The sequence below is a fragment of the Parasteatoda tepidariorum genome, chromosome 9 (genome assembly GCF_043381705.1).
Source record: "Parasteatoda tepidariorum isolate YZ-2023 chromosome 9, CAS_Ptep_4.0, whole genome shotgun sequence".
Taxonomy (NCBI): domain Eukaryota; kingdom Metazoa; phylum Arthropoda; class Arachnida; order Araneae; family Theridiidae; genus Parasteatoda; species Parasteatoda tepidariorum.
Window position 1 is genome coordinate 26,809,603 of NC_092212.1, and position 13,325 is coordinate 26,822,927.

The window sequence follows — 13,325 nt, forward strand, 5'->3', positions numbered from 1 at the left end:
CAGTTTGTTTTAACTTGTAATATTATGTTCACTTGCAGTATAAGTAAATAAATTCATCTTTAAGAATTTGATAATGTCTTGGTATTTACAAGTATCTAGTGTTATGAATGCTTTTATTCCAATGTTTTTGGAGATAGAATAAGTTAAACTGTCTCTGCAACTCCTACTTATATAGAATGGCTTTAAATCAATCAGTTTATCAAACAAACCAAATAGCCAATTGGAAATTGCCCAATTCATGCAAGGCCAACGGTAAGAAGATCGGGGTGATCGAGAGAAAAATATCACAGACGGGAACAGACTTGAAGTTTTACCACCTTTAACCATCCTTCGGCAAACATAATCAAATATATATTATTTTTGTTAAATATTTTTGTTGTTGTCTTGAGCATTGTAGTTTATGTAAACACGTACCAGTATGGAAATATCCTCACTACCTGTTATTGGAAAGTTGTTTAAAATATTGTGCTTCTCTAACAATATAGTAATCTATACCTTGCTTTTAAAATAACTTGAAAAATGCTCGAAGTAGTGTTCAGTGTTAACAAAGATGCATTGAGATTAAAGAGGCTTACTCAAACATAAAAAAACTCTAGACCTAAAAAAATTAACTGTGATGTTACAAATATAGCAATAATTTTTTCGCCAAGTTCAGGAAAATTATTTTATTAAAGTTGTTAGAAGAAAGTTGTAATGACAGTTACTGATATTTTTTCTGCAAAAGTATTTGTTTAAAAATAAGATATAGATAAGCATCAAAAAGTAAAAATGATAGGTTCTCTATGTATCTTGCTGTAAATCAATGTGATAAAACATTTACGCTTTGGCTGAATTTTTTCTAGCTTTCTGCATCAAATCTTACTAGCACTAATGTTTTTCTGCAAGTTATTTTCAATTGTAATAAATACAGTGAATTCGCGATAACTTGAATCTGATAGGACTGACGAAAAACTTCGACATATCGGAAGTTCAACTTACCGTTAGTTTCGGTTTTGGGCTTTCAAAATATTGTCGGATTATTTATTTAATGCTTATTAATTACAAATCTTCTAAATGCTTACAATATTTAAGATCATTTTTTTGACAAGCCATTTACGATAAGACTGTTTGAAACACTTTATGATATCCTGGTCCATCGACTGCAACTTTGCTGTTGTGTTTGGCGGGAGAAACTGCGGGTTTGCTGCTTTCAAATTAGGTAGATCACTATGCGCTGTGCATTTATCTGTAAAAAGTATCACTTTTCTTTTTTTTAGCGAAGAATTTACGATCCAATTTTCTTACAGTCTTCAAATAAAAATGATGTCATCCAAAACTTTTTGCTAGACTTGTAATCCAAAGGATGAGTTTTTACATTCTTGAAACATCGGGGAGTTCGGTATTTTCCGATAACAAGTGAGGGCAATTTCTCTGTCCCAGACGCATTTCCTTCAACTAGGACAGTCTAACGTTCCTTNAATAACACAAAGACTAACTAAAAATGAAATGGAACATGGAAGTAAAAGCTATAAAATTATAAATTGTTATTTTTCTGGCACTTGAATGCCAAGGAATAATTGGAAACTGCTAAATGCTTGCTTATTGTACACTGTTCTCTATAAGTTATAATGAGAGTTACTTTAATAAACGAGTATTTTTTATTTTTTTTTAAAAATATAGTATTCCAATCCAAAGGGTTAAAAAAAATTCCTATGCGTCGTATTTTCTGAAACTGATCCATATATTCTACTTCGTAAAGAATTCATTTTTTTATATATTATTTTGTCTGCTTAAACGCATTATAATTTGCAGTGAACAGATGAATTTTAGACAATAACGGTGGTTTTGTTTTAATGATCTTTTTATTTGAATTTCGCTTTTCTCCCAATCGAAGGGAAGCGATTAACGACGTTTATGGCTTGTCTTTATTTAGATCACTGGTTGTGATTTTTATCATTTAAAAGAAGCTTACAGTGAAAACTTCTGTATTCAATTATTTTATCCAAACCAAAAAGAGTTTACTTGTATGTATGTAATTGGTTTAATTAAACTGCATCTAGATAATAAATTCCTCAATCACAAAACACCCCCCATGAAAAAACTATACATACGTGCTTGATTATTATTATTATTTTTTTTTTTACCCTTGCGATCTGCAAAAGTATATGCAGGGATAAGAATTATTTCTTTTTTCCACCATAATATGAAGAAAAAAAATAGATGATACGGAAATGAAATCCAGCCTTTAACTACAGTGCGATGAAAATCTATCATTTTTTTCTCAAGTCTCCCATATAAGAGGATTATAACCAACTCTTAATTTCAGGGTGCTTAAAAATTTCACATTTTGAAAAAAACTGCAGATTTGAAGTGAAATTGTCATGGCTAAAGCAATTCATTAAGTGATTATTTAAAAGCACAATTCAGAATTTTCGGATTGTAATAATATTCTATTAAAAATTAAATCAAAATTTTAAAAACCTTGTGGAAATCCCAAACTGTTGAAAATGTGATCGATGAAACCATGTGCTGAATAAAATCGTCCTAAACCAAGTGATGAAAAAATTGTCAATGATTGCTTGCGCAATTCAAAGTTCGCCGCATGATTAATATCATATAAAAACATTAAGATTTTAAAAACCAAGGAAAAATCCGTTTTAAAATCTACTGATAAAAAAATATGACTGTCAAAGCAAAGCGGATTCAATGTAGAATCTTCGCTAATCGAGTGGATCAAGAAATGATAACTAACTAAAATGCATGATTCAGAATTTGCGGTATGTTATAATGGCATAATAAAATATCAAGATTTTAAAAACCTTGTCGAAATCTGTAATAAAAGGTGAAAAAATAATGCAACAACGCAAAACGTTTGGATTTATTTTTTGTTGAATTAAATTGAAGTTAATTATCGTATATTTTTAATTTTTTATTGAATAAGGATGTTTTGATGTTTAATTTAAATACACACAGAAAAATCTATTTTCTGTACCTAGCGAAGCTCCGATGATTCAGGATATGGGACTTTCCTCTATATGTGTGTGTATATATATATGAGAAAAGAACTATGTATAGAGAATACATGTTCTAATACTATCGGTTATATTCTCATGTTTTTTTTTTTTTTTTGAAAATCACATTCTACCTTTTTTTACCTTTTACAAGTCATAATTATGTAACAAAAAAACAGGATTTTAAAAATCATGTAATCCATGACAATATAACTGCTGAAAAGTGGATCAATGTCTAAAGCAAGTAGATTTAGACGGAATTTGCATATTGAAATAAAAAATATATTATTTTAAAAAATAGCTGGATTTTAAAAGTGAATCACTGACAATGACTTTCAAAAAATTAATTAAGAAAAAAGAGTGAAGTGATTCTGCCTCCGGGTATATTTATATATTATTGCATAATATATTTAGTGCCATGAGTGTTATATGTTCAATAAATGCATAAAGTTAAATCCTTATCAAAGCTCACACCTTTCAATTTAAATATAAAACTATAGAGACTAATGCATTTGCAGCGTCTGTCTACGTTTTTCTGAAAGGTACCTATTTTGTGAAAATTTAGACATAATTTGTGAAAAATTAAAAATTATATTAAAAAATCAATACAAAAACATGGTAAAAATATAGATTTATCGTTTTTTAAGGGATACAAAAATAAAATTTTAAGAAAAAGTATTTTGTGAAACTACCGTTTTTCCTAAAGTTGAATTTGTGAAACTACCGTTTTACCTAAAATTGAATTTGGGAAGGTACCGCTATACTGTAGTAAATTCGGCCTGGACAGACCCCTGATTTGTTACTCATTTTTCTGTATTACATTACAGATTTTATTTTCATTAATTTCACCCATCTCTAGTTTAAAGAGCAGATTCCTTCAGGTCTTGCGACCTTTCTATAAACGAGTTTAACTGTTCAACTTTTTATTTCTAGAGCATATTTTCACATCGTATTGGTATTTCATCATACCAATTAGAATCGTGCAACAATGCCAACCACAATTTTAAACATGCACAAATTTAAAAATTTTTTTGTAGAGGTTTGCTCAGGTGTGGCTACAAGTTACTTCCTACGAGTTGGTCCCCTTCTGTGGTACTTTTTTTAGTTGAAATTCTATTTTAAAAAATCAAATCGTCAAAATTAGACCTAAATAGAATTAGACTTCAAACATTTGTTGAGAGTTTCATGTTTTGTAGATGCATGATATTTTTGTCTAGTTTTGTCTAATTCTTAATTTAGTTATGTAATAATTTAGATTTTATGCTCCTAATCTGTTTTAATTTTATTTCAGGTTATAGGAACTCTGAAATAACTTCAATTCTCTATGTACTGAAGTATATGGTGGCATCTATTTAGAAATTTTTTAATGGCTTTTCGTGATTTTCCAACTGTTTGGGTTCCTAATAGTCCAGATACATTGCTTGATATTTCTTTGTTTAATTGTTGTAAAAATCCTCTCACATTTTGCACTTTTCATCCAAGCTTAGGCTATAGACTGCGTGAGGGATTAGCATTACCTCAAGAAATATGTGAACGCATGCTAGAAGTATGCAGGACACAGATGTGTGATGATGACTTTTATAAATTTATCAGAATATTTGCTGACAGTCCAACTCGCCTTCGTCATGTCGACCTGCGAGACACACCTGTGAGAGACAGTGACCTTGTGGTTTTTCTATACCACCCTATTACTGAGCTCAACCTAAAAGGTTGTACGAAATTAAATCGTGGTGCCTTGAAATGCTTGTCTAAATTTAGTGGGAGTTTGCAAACTTTGATTTTAGGATCAAATCCTGATCTATTTAATGATGATGATATTCCTGCTGGAAGTTTTGAAGGTACTGCTAAAGAAGACACCTCATCAAAAACTAGAAGAGAGGATGTTCCTTCTGGCAGTTTAGATGGTTCATTTAGATCATCTCAGCTAGCTCAAAAATTAGCCCATCATCCCCAAATAGCTCTGCACCCTCAGTTAGGGTCTTTTTTCAATGTGAGGAATCCAAAGTTAACTGAAGAAGACTTTTTTAGAGACTGCATGAGGATTTGGCTGACAAAAGATGAACCGAAAAAAGATGAAACTTTAAAACTTCTGGATAGTCTTCCAAAGTTGACTTCTTTGCCAATGCTGCGTAAACTAGTGATACATGAACTGACCAAAACTGGGAAAAGTGTAGAATTTTTGCAAGTTATTAAGACAACTAGTCGGTTAACTCATCTTGATTTGTCTCATAGCAAAGTGTGGGGTTTTGAGTCTTTCGTTAATCATCCTTTGCTGTCTTTGGTTTTGTATAATGTTAAAGATTGTATTAAAGATTGCTTGCCATCAATTTATCTTATAAAAACTATTAGGTAAGATTATTCTATCTGATTTTTTAAATTATTGAAATTTTTTTAGCTATAGATAGGATACAGCTTTTACAAGCTTAGAAACAAAAATATTAAGTTTTCTTTTTCTTTTCTCGTTTTATCTACAATGAAGAGCCAAAAAAACTAGTATACCTGCCTAATATCGTGTAGGCTCCCCTCGAGCACGCAGAAGTGTCGCAACACGACGTGGCATGGATTCGATCAATGTGTGAAGTAGTGCTGAAGATAATTGACACCATGAATCCTGCAGGGCTGTCCATAAACCAGTGGGAGTAAGAGGGGGTAGGGATATCTTCTGAACATCACGTTGTAAGGCATCCCAAATATCCCAGTGATGTCGTAGATTTGATGTTTTACTGGATTTCCGATACTCACAGTATACTCGTGAAATGGTCGTACGTGAAAATCCAAATTTCATTGCTATGTCCCATCTCCCGCGCGCCGACTATAACACCACGTTCAAACTCACTTAAATCTGTATAACCTGGCATTGTAGCAGCAGTAACCAATCTAAGAATTGTGCTAGACACTCGTTGTCTTATATACATGTTGCCGATCGCAGCGCTTTACTTTGATTGGCTCCATACCCCCTTTATTTGCATACTCATGCATGTACCAGTTTTTTTGGCTCTTCAGTGTATAAATCTTTTTCTGAAGTTTGGACGTAAGTTCATTACTTTTCTCTTTATAATGTTGTATCCAGTCTAGAAAATTTGTTTTAATAATATTCAATAATTCATTACACCTAAGGTTCCAATTTTTTTATTTATTTGTTTATTTTTGCTATGGAACCTATCACCTTTTGGTGAAATCTCTACTTCAGTTTATGTAATATATTCCCTAAAAACATCAATTTCATAAGTTGTCATTATGCAACATAGTTCACATTAATTCACAAATCAACTAATTGACTTTAGAAACAATTTTCTTCTTCGCATCTTATCCGAGTGCAAGTACTCAACCAAATATTTCTATCTTACATGGTCTAATTAGATTACATGTATTGGTGCATCATTTTGCAACTCCATTAATCCTATAACTTAGCAGGAATGATGTTCGTGTTGCATTTTTAATGTAGGCTTTTGCATATCATGTAAAAGTCCTAGAAACACTGTATCCCTTCACAAAACCCTAGGGTTCCGCTGAACACTATTAAACAAAAAATTCTCTATCATTCTCTCATTTGACTCTATTAACTTTTGCATAAACATAATTAAAACGAATGCTGATGACTTAAACTTCTATAAAAAATTATATTATTTTTAAGTAATTGGTTAAATGCAATGTTTTTATTATGTGATTATGTTTTAGGCATTTGGATATCTCCAGTACAGAAGCTCACACAGTGAAATATGAAAATCCCAATCAGGTTTTAAAAACAATTGTTGACAATTTAGTGAATTTAACATCACTTGATATATCTGGCACAAATTTGGCTGGGAAGGGAACTATTGAACGATTTCTAGATTCTAAAAGGTAAAAAAATTTATTTTTATTTTAATAGTTATAAAGTTTGATAATATCTAATTGTGGGTTGAACAGTGAAAGTTGCAGCTAATAATTTTTATACATTCTGTCCGAAGATTTTTTTGGTGGCAATAAATTTTTAGCAAAACTCATGGCTTCAAGTCCATCTAACCAGACAGCATTATGGTTGAACAGAGCAAAGGTAATCTTTCAGTAGTTTATATGCTCACAACTGTTGGTCAACACAGCAATTAACAGGTTAGAATAGAATAGTATGAGAAACAGACACCTAGTCGTATTTATCTTGTGATCTAATTTACATAACATTGATACCAACAACCAAACTTTTAATATTAACTATCAAGAATTACTTGGAAAAATAAATGTATGCTAATTATTTACAAGTACAGAAAAATATATGTTAATTCCTTACTTATGACATACCTTGCGACCACTCTGCTTCCTGATGAACCATCGCACACCTATTGAAAGAGGTATTAAACAAAGACATCTAAAATAAACAAATCCTGAATTTTGGTGGTAAAGTCAGAATTCGCCGATCGAAAGGATGTTACATTAATGTCTGAGTAATGGATGTGGTTATCACTATAACATTTTGTATGTGTACATTTTGTGGTTATCACTGTAACATTTTGTCTGTGTACATTTTGTGGTTATCACTGTAACTCTGTTGCTAAAATTATAAAGTCAAACAATTTTGTTACTTTTAACTCACAATGGGCACTTTTATTTGCCCCAGAATAATGCATTTGTTATTTTTATGGGTCATTTTACTTAGCACCAGATATATTAAATTTGTTTTGATAGAAACCTCTATGTAAAAAATAAAGTGAATTATTATAAATTTAAGTAATCAAACTTCCAATGGTTTGCTTATTTGCTAAAAGTGAACTCAGAAAGAAATGTTAAAAGAATATTAGATGCAAATCTAGAAGGATCAAGATCTTAAAAAAGACTAGAACAAAATGAGATGAGTATAGATTGAAGAGAATTTGAAATTGTTAAGAATTACCAACTACTAGAAAAAGAATCCAACAGAAAATGATGCTTCAAAATCTTGAAGTTGGGCAGGGCACTACAAGGGTTGTAATGCTAGGATGGCGATAAAAATGTTTGCTTAGCACCGAAACATTACATTTGTTACTTCTTGCTCTTGCTCATAATATACATCTTCTAAAGTTTATAATTCGAATAACTGACACCCCTCGAGTTCATTGTATTTGATCTTTTATATATTCTTGGATTGTTTTAGGCTCTTCTTTTTTAACTGTTAATGTCTATTTATGTTTATGAACTATTATATTTATTACCTATGAATATTTCTATTATTGCCCTTTCCTACGCACTAAAAAAACATTTTGGCACATGATTACGAAATACATTTAACACTCAACAAAATTTTCTGCGATATTTCTATGACTGCATACTGCAGTTGCTACTTTGCAATGTTTTAGTCTGTAACATTTAAGGCTGTCTTTTTAGTTAAACATTCGTCATGCTTATCTGAACATGATTTTAATTGCAAATTTTCTTTTAGCAAAGTCAACGAAGACGATGAAGAGGAAACATCCTTAACTGATATCCCTGGTCTTGCAAGTAGAGTACATAGACCCCTTGAATTTTTAGGACTATTAAATTGCTCTCATCAAGCATGCTATCGACATCATATACCAGCTATCAGGGTAGGTATTATTTATTGTTTCTTTATATTGTATGTGACAATATAATTAAATAAGAATTTTATTTGTTCAGTTTATATACATATTTTAAATATCATTGAATTTTTCTGATTTAAGCATTGTATTATGGAATTAAGAAATTCTTATGTAATACTCATTCACTCAAAGTTTAGTACAATAAATTTTTTCACGGTTATTGCTACTGATATCTATGTGGTTTTCTTAAATCCTGATATTTTCATGCAATATTATTAAGAAACAAGAAATTTGTATTTCACATTTGAGTCATTACTCTTTGACAGGCTTGATTTTTGCTAAATCTATGTAACGTTTCATTTCTTTCCCCTCAGTTATTGCTGTTGGTTTTCATCAGATTTTTTGAAATTCCAATATTATTATAATACAAAAAAATTTCAAGTGCCTGAGTATTCACTATTTGACTTGATAATTCTATCTTTTTTTTTTTCAATTAATTTTTCTGCAGTTATCACTACTAATTTTCTCATATATTTTTAAACTCTACAACACTACAATACAACATGTGAACTTCAAAATGTTAAATCAATTTACCCTTTTTGACGCATCCAATTCATGTGGTTTTATTATCAATATTTTTTTCGTTTATTGCCGCAGATTTCACAGTTCAATTTTTTTAATGGGATGACAGCTTTCTAATTTTGAAAAATGTGAAATATTTAATTGTTTTTCAATCTATATATTCTTTTATGGGGAAAAAAAAATTTATTTTTTAGAATTTTTTTCTCTTTTTAAAATTTATAAGTGTACCTTTTATATATAGTAATTATAGTCTTTTATTTATCTTCTATGTACTTAAAAAAATAATATAAATAAATAAAAACTGGTCACCAGGAAAAAAAATTCAGATAATTTCTATTTTTCCAGCTTTCAGCTAATTTCCAGCAATCACATGTCTGATTTCTGTACTTGAAATTTCACTATAATACTAAAAATGTCTTTTCTTGGGCAGCAATAGTAAAAATTGAGGAAAAAATATGAGAAGTGTTAAGTTATTTGATAAATTTTTAAATTCAGATAATGTAACTCTATTTTAAAATGTTACTTCTATTGCATTTGTATCAAAGTACATTTTTTAAAACTATTTTTGCAGATTGCTGGAGATAATGGCGAGGAACAGATTCTAACGGCTGGTCAAGCATATTGCACAAGAGAATCAGCAATTCAAAAAGTACTAAATGATCTCTTCTCACTATTTCGTTTTTCTGAATGTAAAAACATCCCATTGGCACTTGACATCATCATGGAAGCTATGCGTATACACTTAAGAAAAAAGAGCATTCAAGTAGCTGGCAGGTATATTTAAGATTCCATTATGTCATTGATTCCTAAATTTTTTTCAAGTCACAACCTCTTATATCAAACAGTGATTCCGCTTATGCTTGACTTAGCATTCACTTTAAATGATCTCATGCGAATTGATTAACCAACTGTAAGCAATCTGTGGAGCATTCTTTCTACTTCTTTAATTACTTTGAATGTTGGTGCTTCTATCATTGCATGAAGTATTTCTGATATCCTTTTTTTTCTTTATGGTGTCCTTTTTTTACTTTAGGCAGCTATTAAACTTATTAATGAAATTATTTAAATGAATACTTTGTTTTTATTTTAAAATTTTCATAGTAAATTTAACTTGTAAAACTGATATAAAACTATAAATTTAGTTTACCAAAAGGACCTATTAGGTTTTCATTTAGTGGCATGAATCCAACAGATAATTCATGTTGTAAAAGTAAAATTATGTTGTAATAGTGCTTGTCTGAAAACAATTGCCACTTTTAGTTGTGACTTATTTTATAAATTTTTGCATCTTTTATACTAATTTTTACTCTATATATTTTTCAGTGCTTCTCTTTTCTATATTGTGAAATCTGAACATAAAGAAACATTTAATGTAAAGATAAGAAGGTGGGTATATTTGTATTGAAAATCTTAGGTAACATGTATTTCTGTCGTTGACTGTTTACATATATATTAAATTAAAGATGCCCAAATTTACAAGAATTCTTTAAAAAGCTTCATAACAACAGGATAGTAGTGCTCATAACGTACTCTGAAAAAAGAGTTATCCTAATGCTTGTGTAGTAGTCCAAATTATTGAATAATCATCTCTAAGCACAATTACTTATAATAAACTATATGTAAATGTTTATTGCTCTCAAAGTAGCTTTGTTAGCATCTAACACGCAAAATTTAATCGAAGTCAATGTAGTTGTAGTAATATTATTATTTCAAATAAGCAGGATTCTCTAGCTCTGCTCATTAAAAAAGAAAGGAGAGGGCAGTTTTGTAGGAACAAAAGCATTATGAAACACTTGCTCTTCATTTAAAATGTAAAATTAAACAAGATTTTTAAAAGCAAACAAAAAGTTCAAGTGAGAAAGTTAGGAACTTTTTTTTTCCGATTATTAAACCAGAAGGTATGGATAAATGAAAATGAATTCTTGCAAAAGGTGATTATTGTAAAATTAAAAGTAACAAACATTGTACAAATTCTTTCATAGATTGTAAGCATCTTCTAAAAACAACATCTGACTCTCTTTTTACTTCCTTTGTTTTACTAAGCTGGTAAAACAATGAAGAACAATGGTTTAGTCACTCGAGAAAATAAGTTATTTTATGAGGAAAAAGAAAAGTAAAGCTCCAATTACTTTCAATTAAAAGACTTACAATTTTTTCATTAATTTATTGGGATTTAAACATAAAAATTTAATTTTATCCCAAGCGAATTTGTTTAAAACTGATTAAATATTTTGAGTTTTTAATTAACTTTTCTTATTACTATAGTTGATGTTCCATTTAATGACTCCTTTCATCCAAATGAAAAAGATATTATAATGGTGGGTAATTATGTGTGTGCACAAATATATCATAAATATCTACTCGTAAATATATCATAAATATCTACTCGTAAATATATCATAAATATCTACTAAAAAATAAAAGATTAATTTTGACAAAACAATGTTGTACTTTGATAAGAGTTGACTAACAGAATAATTTGTATAAACATATTGTTTTCTTATAAATGCATAAAAAATGTTTTTGTGAAATAATATATTGTTAGTGAAAAATATGTAAACAAAATAATGCACTGGCTTGGGGAGGCATTTTCTTTAAACATATGTCTAGATAACTGCAATGTGCAAATGAGTTGTGAAGACAATGTGCTTTAAATCCAAAAGAAATCACCCAAAGGGACTAAAATTTTACAAAATGAGTGAATAACAATCTCAAACAAGGAAAGTATGATCATTGAATTTATTATTCCTTTTTAAAGGAAATTTTTGAAGACTAGTAATTTACATTTCACTAACTTTTTAACCAAAAATCATGACCCCCTGGGATAAGAATCTAAAACATCTTGTCTCTCTTCCCTATTCAAAGGGAATTTAAATTGTTTCACATTAAATGTGCAATGACCAAGGCAGGATATAATTTTTTAAAATTAGTAGCAAAGTTAACTAGTGCAAAAAAAAAAAAAAAAACTAGTAGCAAAACTTGGGTTTACACTCTCATTTTTTAAAGTGACATTGCTCTTCATTTTGTGGTGGAAAAAAATGGTTCCTAAATGATTGATGTTCCATATTTATGCTTTATAAAAGTTCAAATAACACTATTTTATGCTATTTTCATGTTGCAAGATATCTAGTGTTTCATTACATTAAAATTAGGCCTTAAATTTAGAGCATTTGGTAAAATAAAAGATTTTTTTAAATTGTTTTTCTAGGAATTTTTTTTAAAAATTCATTAAATGACATACTTATCTCAAAGTAGAGCTTTTTTATAAGAACTTGTCCAAAATTCTATTATTGAAACAGAAAAAATTCAACTTAAAAAAATAAAAATTGTGATAATAAAAATTTTAAAAATTGTGATGACATGGATTTACAATGGAATCTTTATGAATGAAATGTATCAAAAGTGATAATTTAAATTTGCTAGTTGTGAGAACATCGTATAAAAATGATGGGAAATTGAAGGATTCAGTGAAAATGGCTGATATACAATTACTGTAGAAAAACATTTTTATGAATTTGCAGCAGAATCAAAGTAAACCGAACAGGTAAAAAATTTATTACTTAAATTTAAAATTCACTTGTCGTAATTGCATTGTTTTGAAATATTGAAATCGTAATAATGGTGCAGAAATAGTCAGAAATGCAATAAATAGATGCTGAAAAAACAAGCAAAAAACGAGGCATGGTTAAAGTTGGATGCATTCCAAAGTGTGCATATTAACAACTTATAATTCAAATTAAAAATACATATTAACACATATTAGAAACTTTACTGAAATGAATTTCAAGCAAAAATAAAAAAAATTGTAATTTACGAGGGAATCGGCTGAAATAAATTATTAAGTCTCTGAGACCATAAAATGTTATGAGCAATTTTTTACTACTGTGTTTTTCTGGAATTAGCATATGATTCTTTTTTTTTTAACAATCATTTTGCTAGTTGATGAAATTGAGCCCTGGTGGTAGCATAAAAAATTGTGATTTAAATTATGTTCTCAAATCTTTTGCTAAATCAAATGACTTTAAATGGCTCTAGAAGCATTTTCTTTTGAAACGTAAAAATATTCAAAGTTTTTTTTAGAAGTTATTTTCAGAGGAATACAAAATATTTTATTTAAATTTTACACCTAACATTTCCAAATGCTAACTCTGTAATTCTCATCTCTTATAACATCTCTTTTTGTCCACGCCTAAATGAACAATAAGATCCAAGATGGTTATGATGTGAGAGCACAAAAATACTA

At 29.3% G+C, this 13,325-nt stretch overlaps 1 protein-coding gene across 1 annotated transcript in view; it reads left to right on the top strand.

Moving 5' to 3' along the window:
* Nucleotides 1-13,325, top strand: part of LOC107452429 (protein zer-1 homolog) — a 39,200-nt gene that overhangs the window by 722 nt on the left and 25,153 nt on the right. Inside the window, exons 2-6 of the mRNA XM_071185775.1 lie at nt 4,282-5,339; nt 6,669-6,833; nt 8,383-8,527; nt 9,654-9,856; nt 10,406-10,468. Of these exons, the coding sequence (XP_071041876.1) occupies nt 4,357-5,339; nt 6,669-6,833; nt 8,383-8,527; nt 9,654-9,856; nt 10,406-10,468 (1,559 nt within the window). The 5' untranslated portion in view covers nt 4,282-4,356. The remainder of the gene's footprint in view (nt 1-4,281; nt 5,340-6,668; nt 6,834-8,382; nt 8,528-9,653; nt 9,857-10,405; nt 10,469-13,325) is intronic.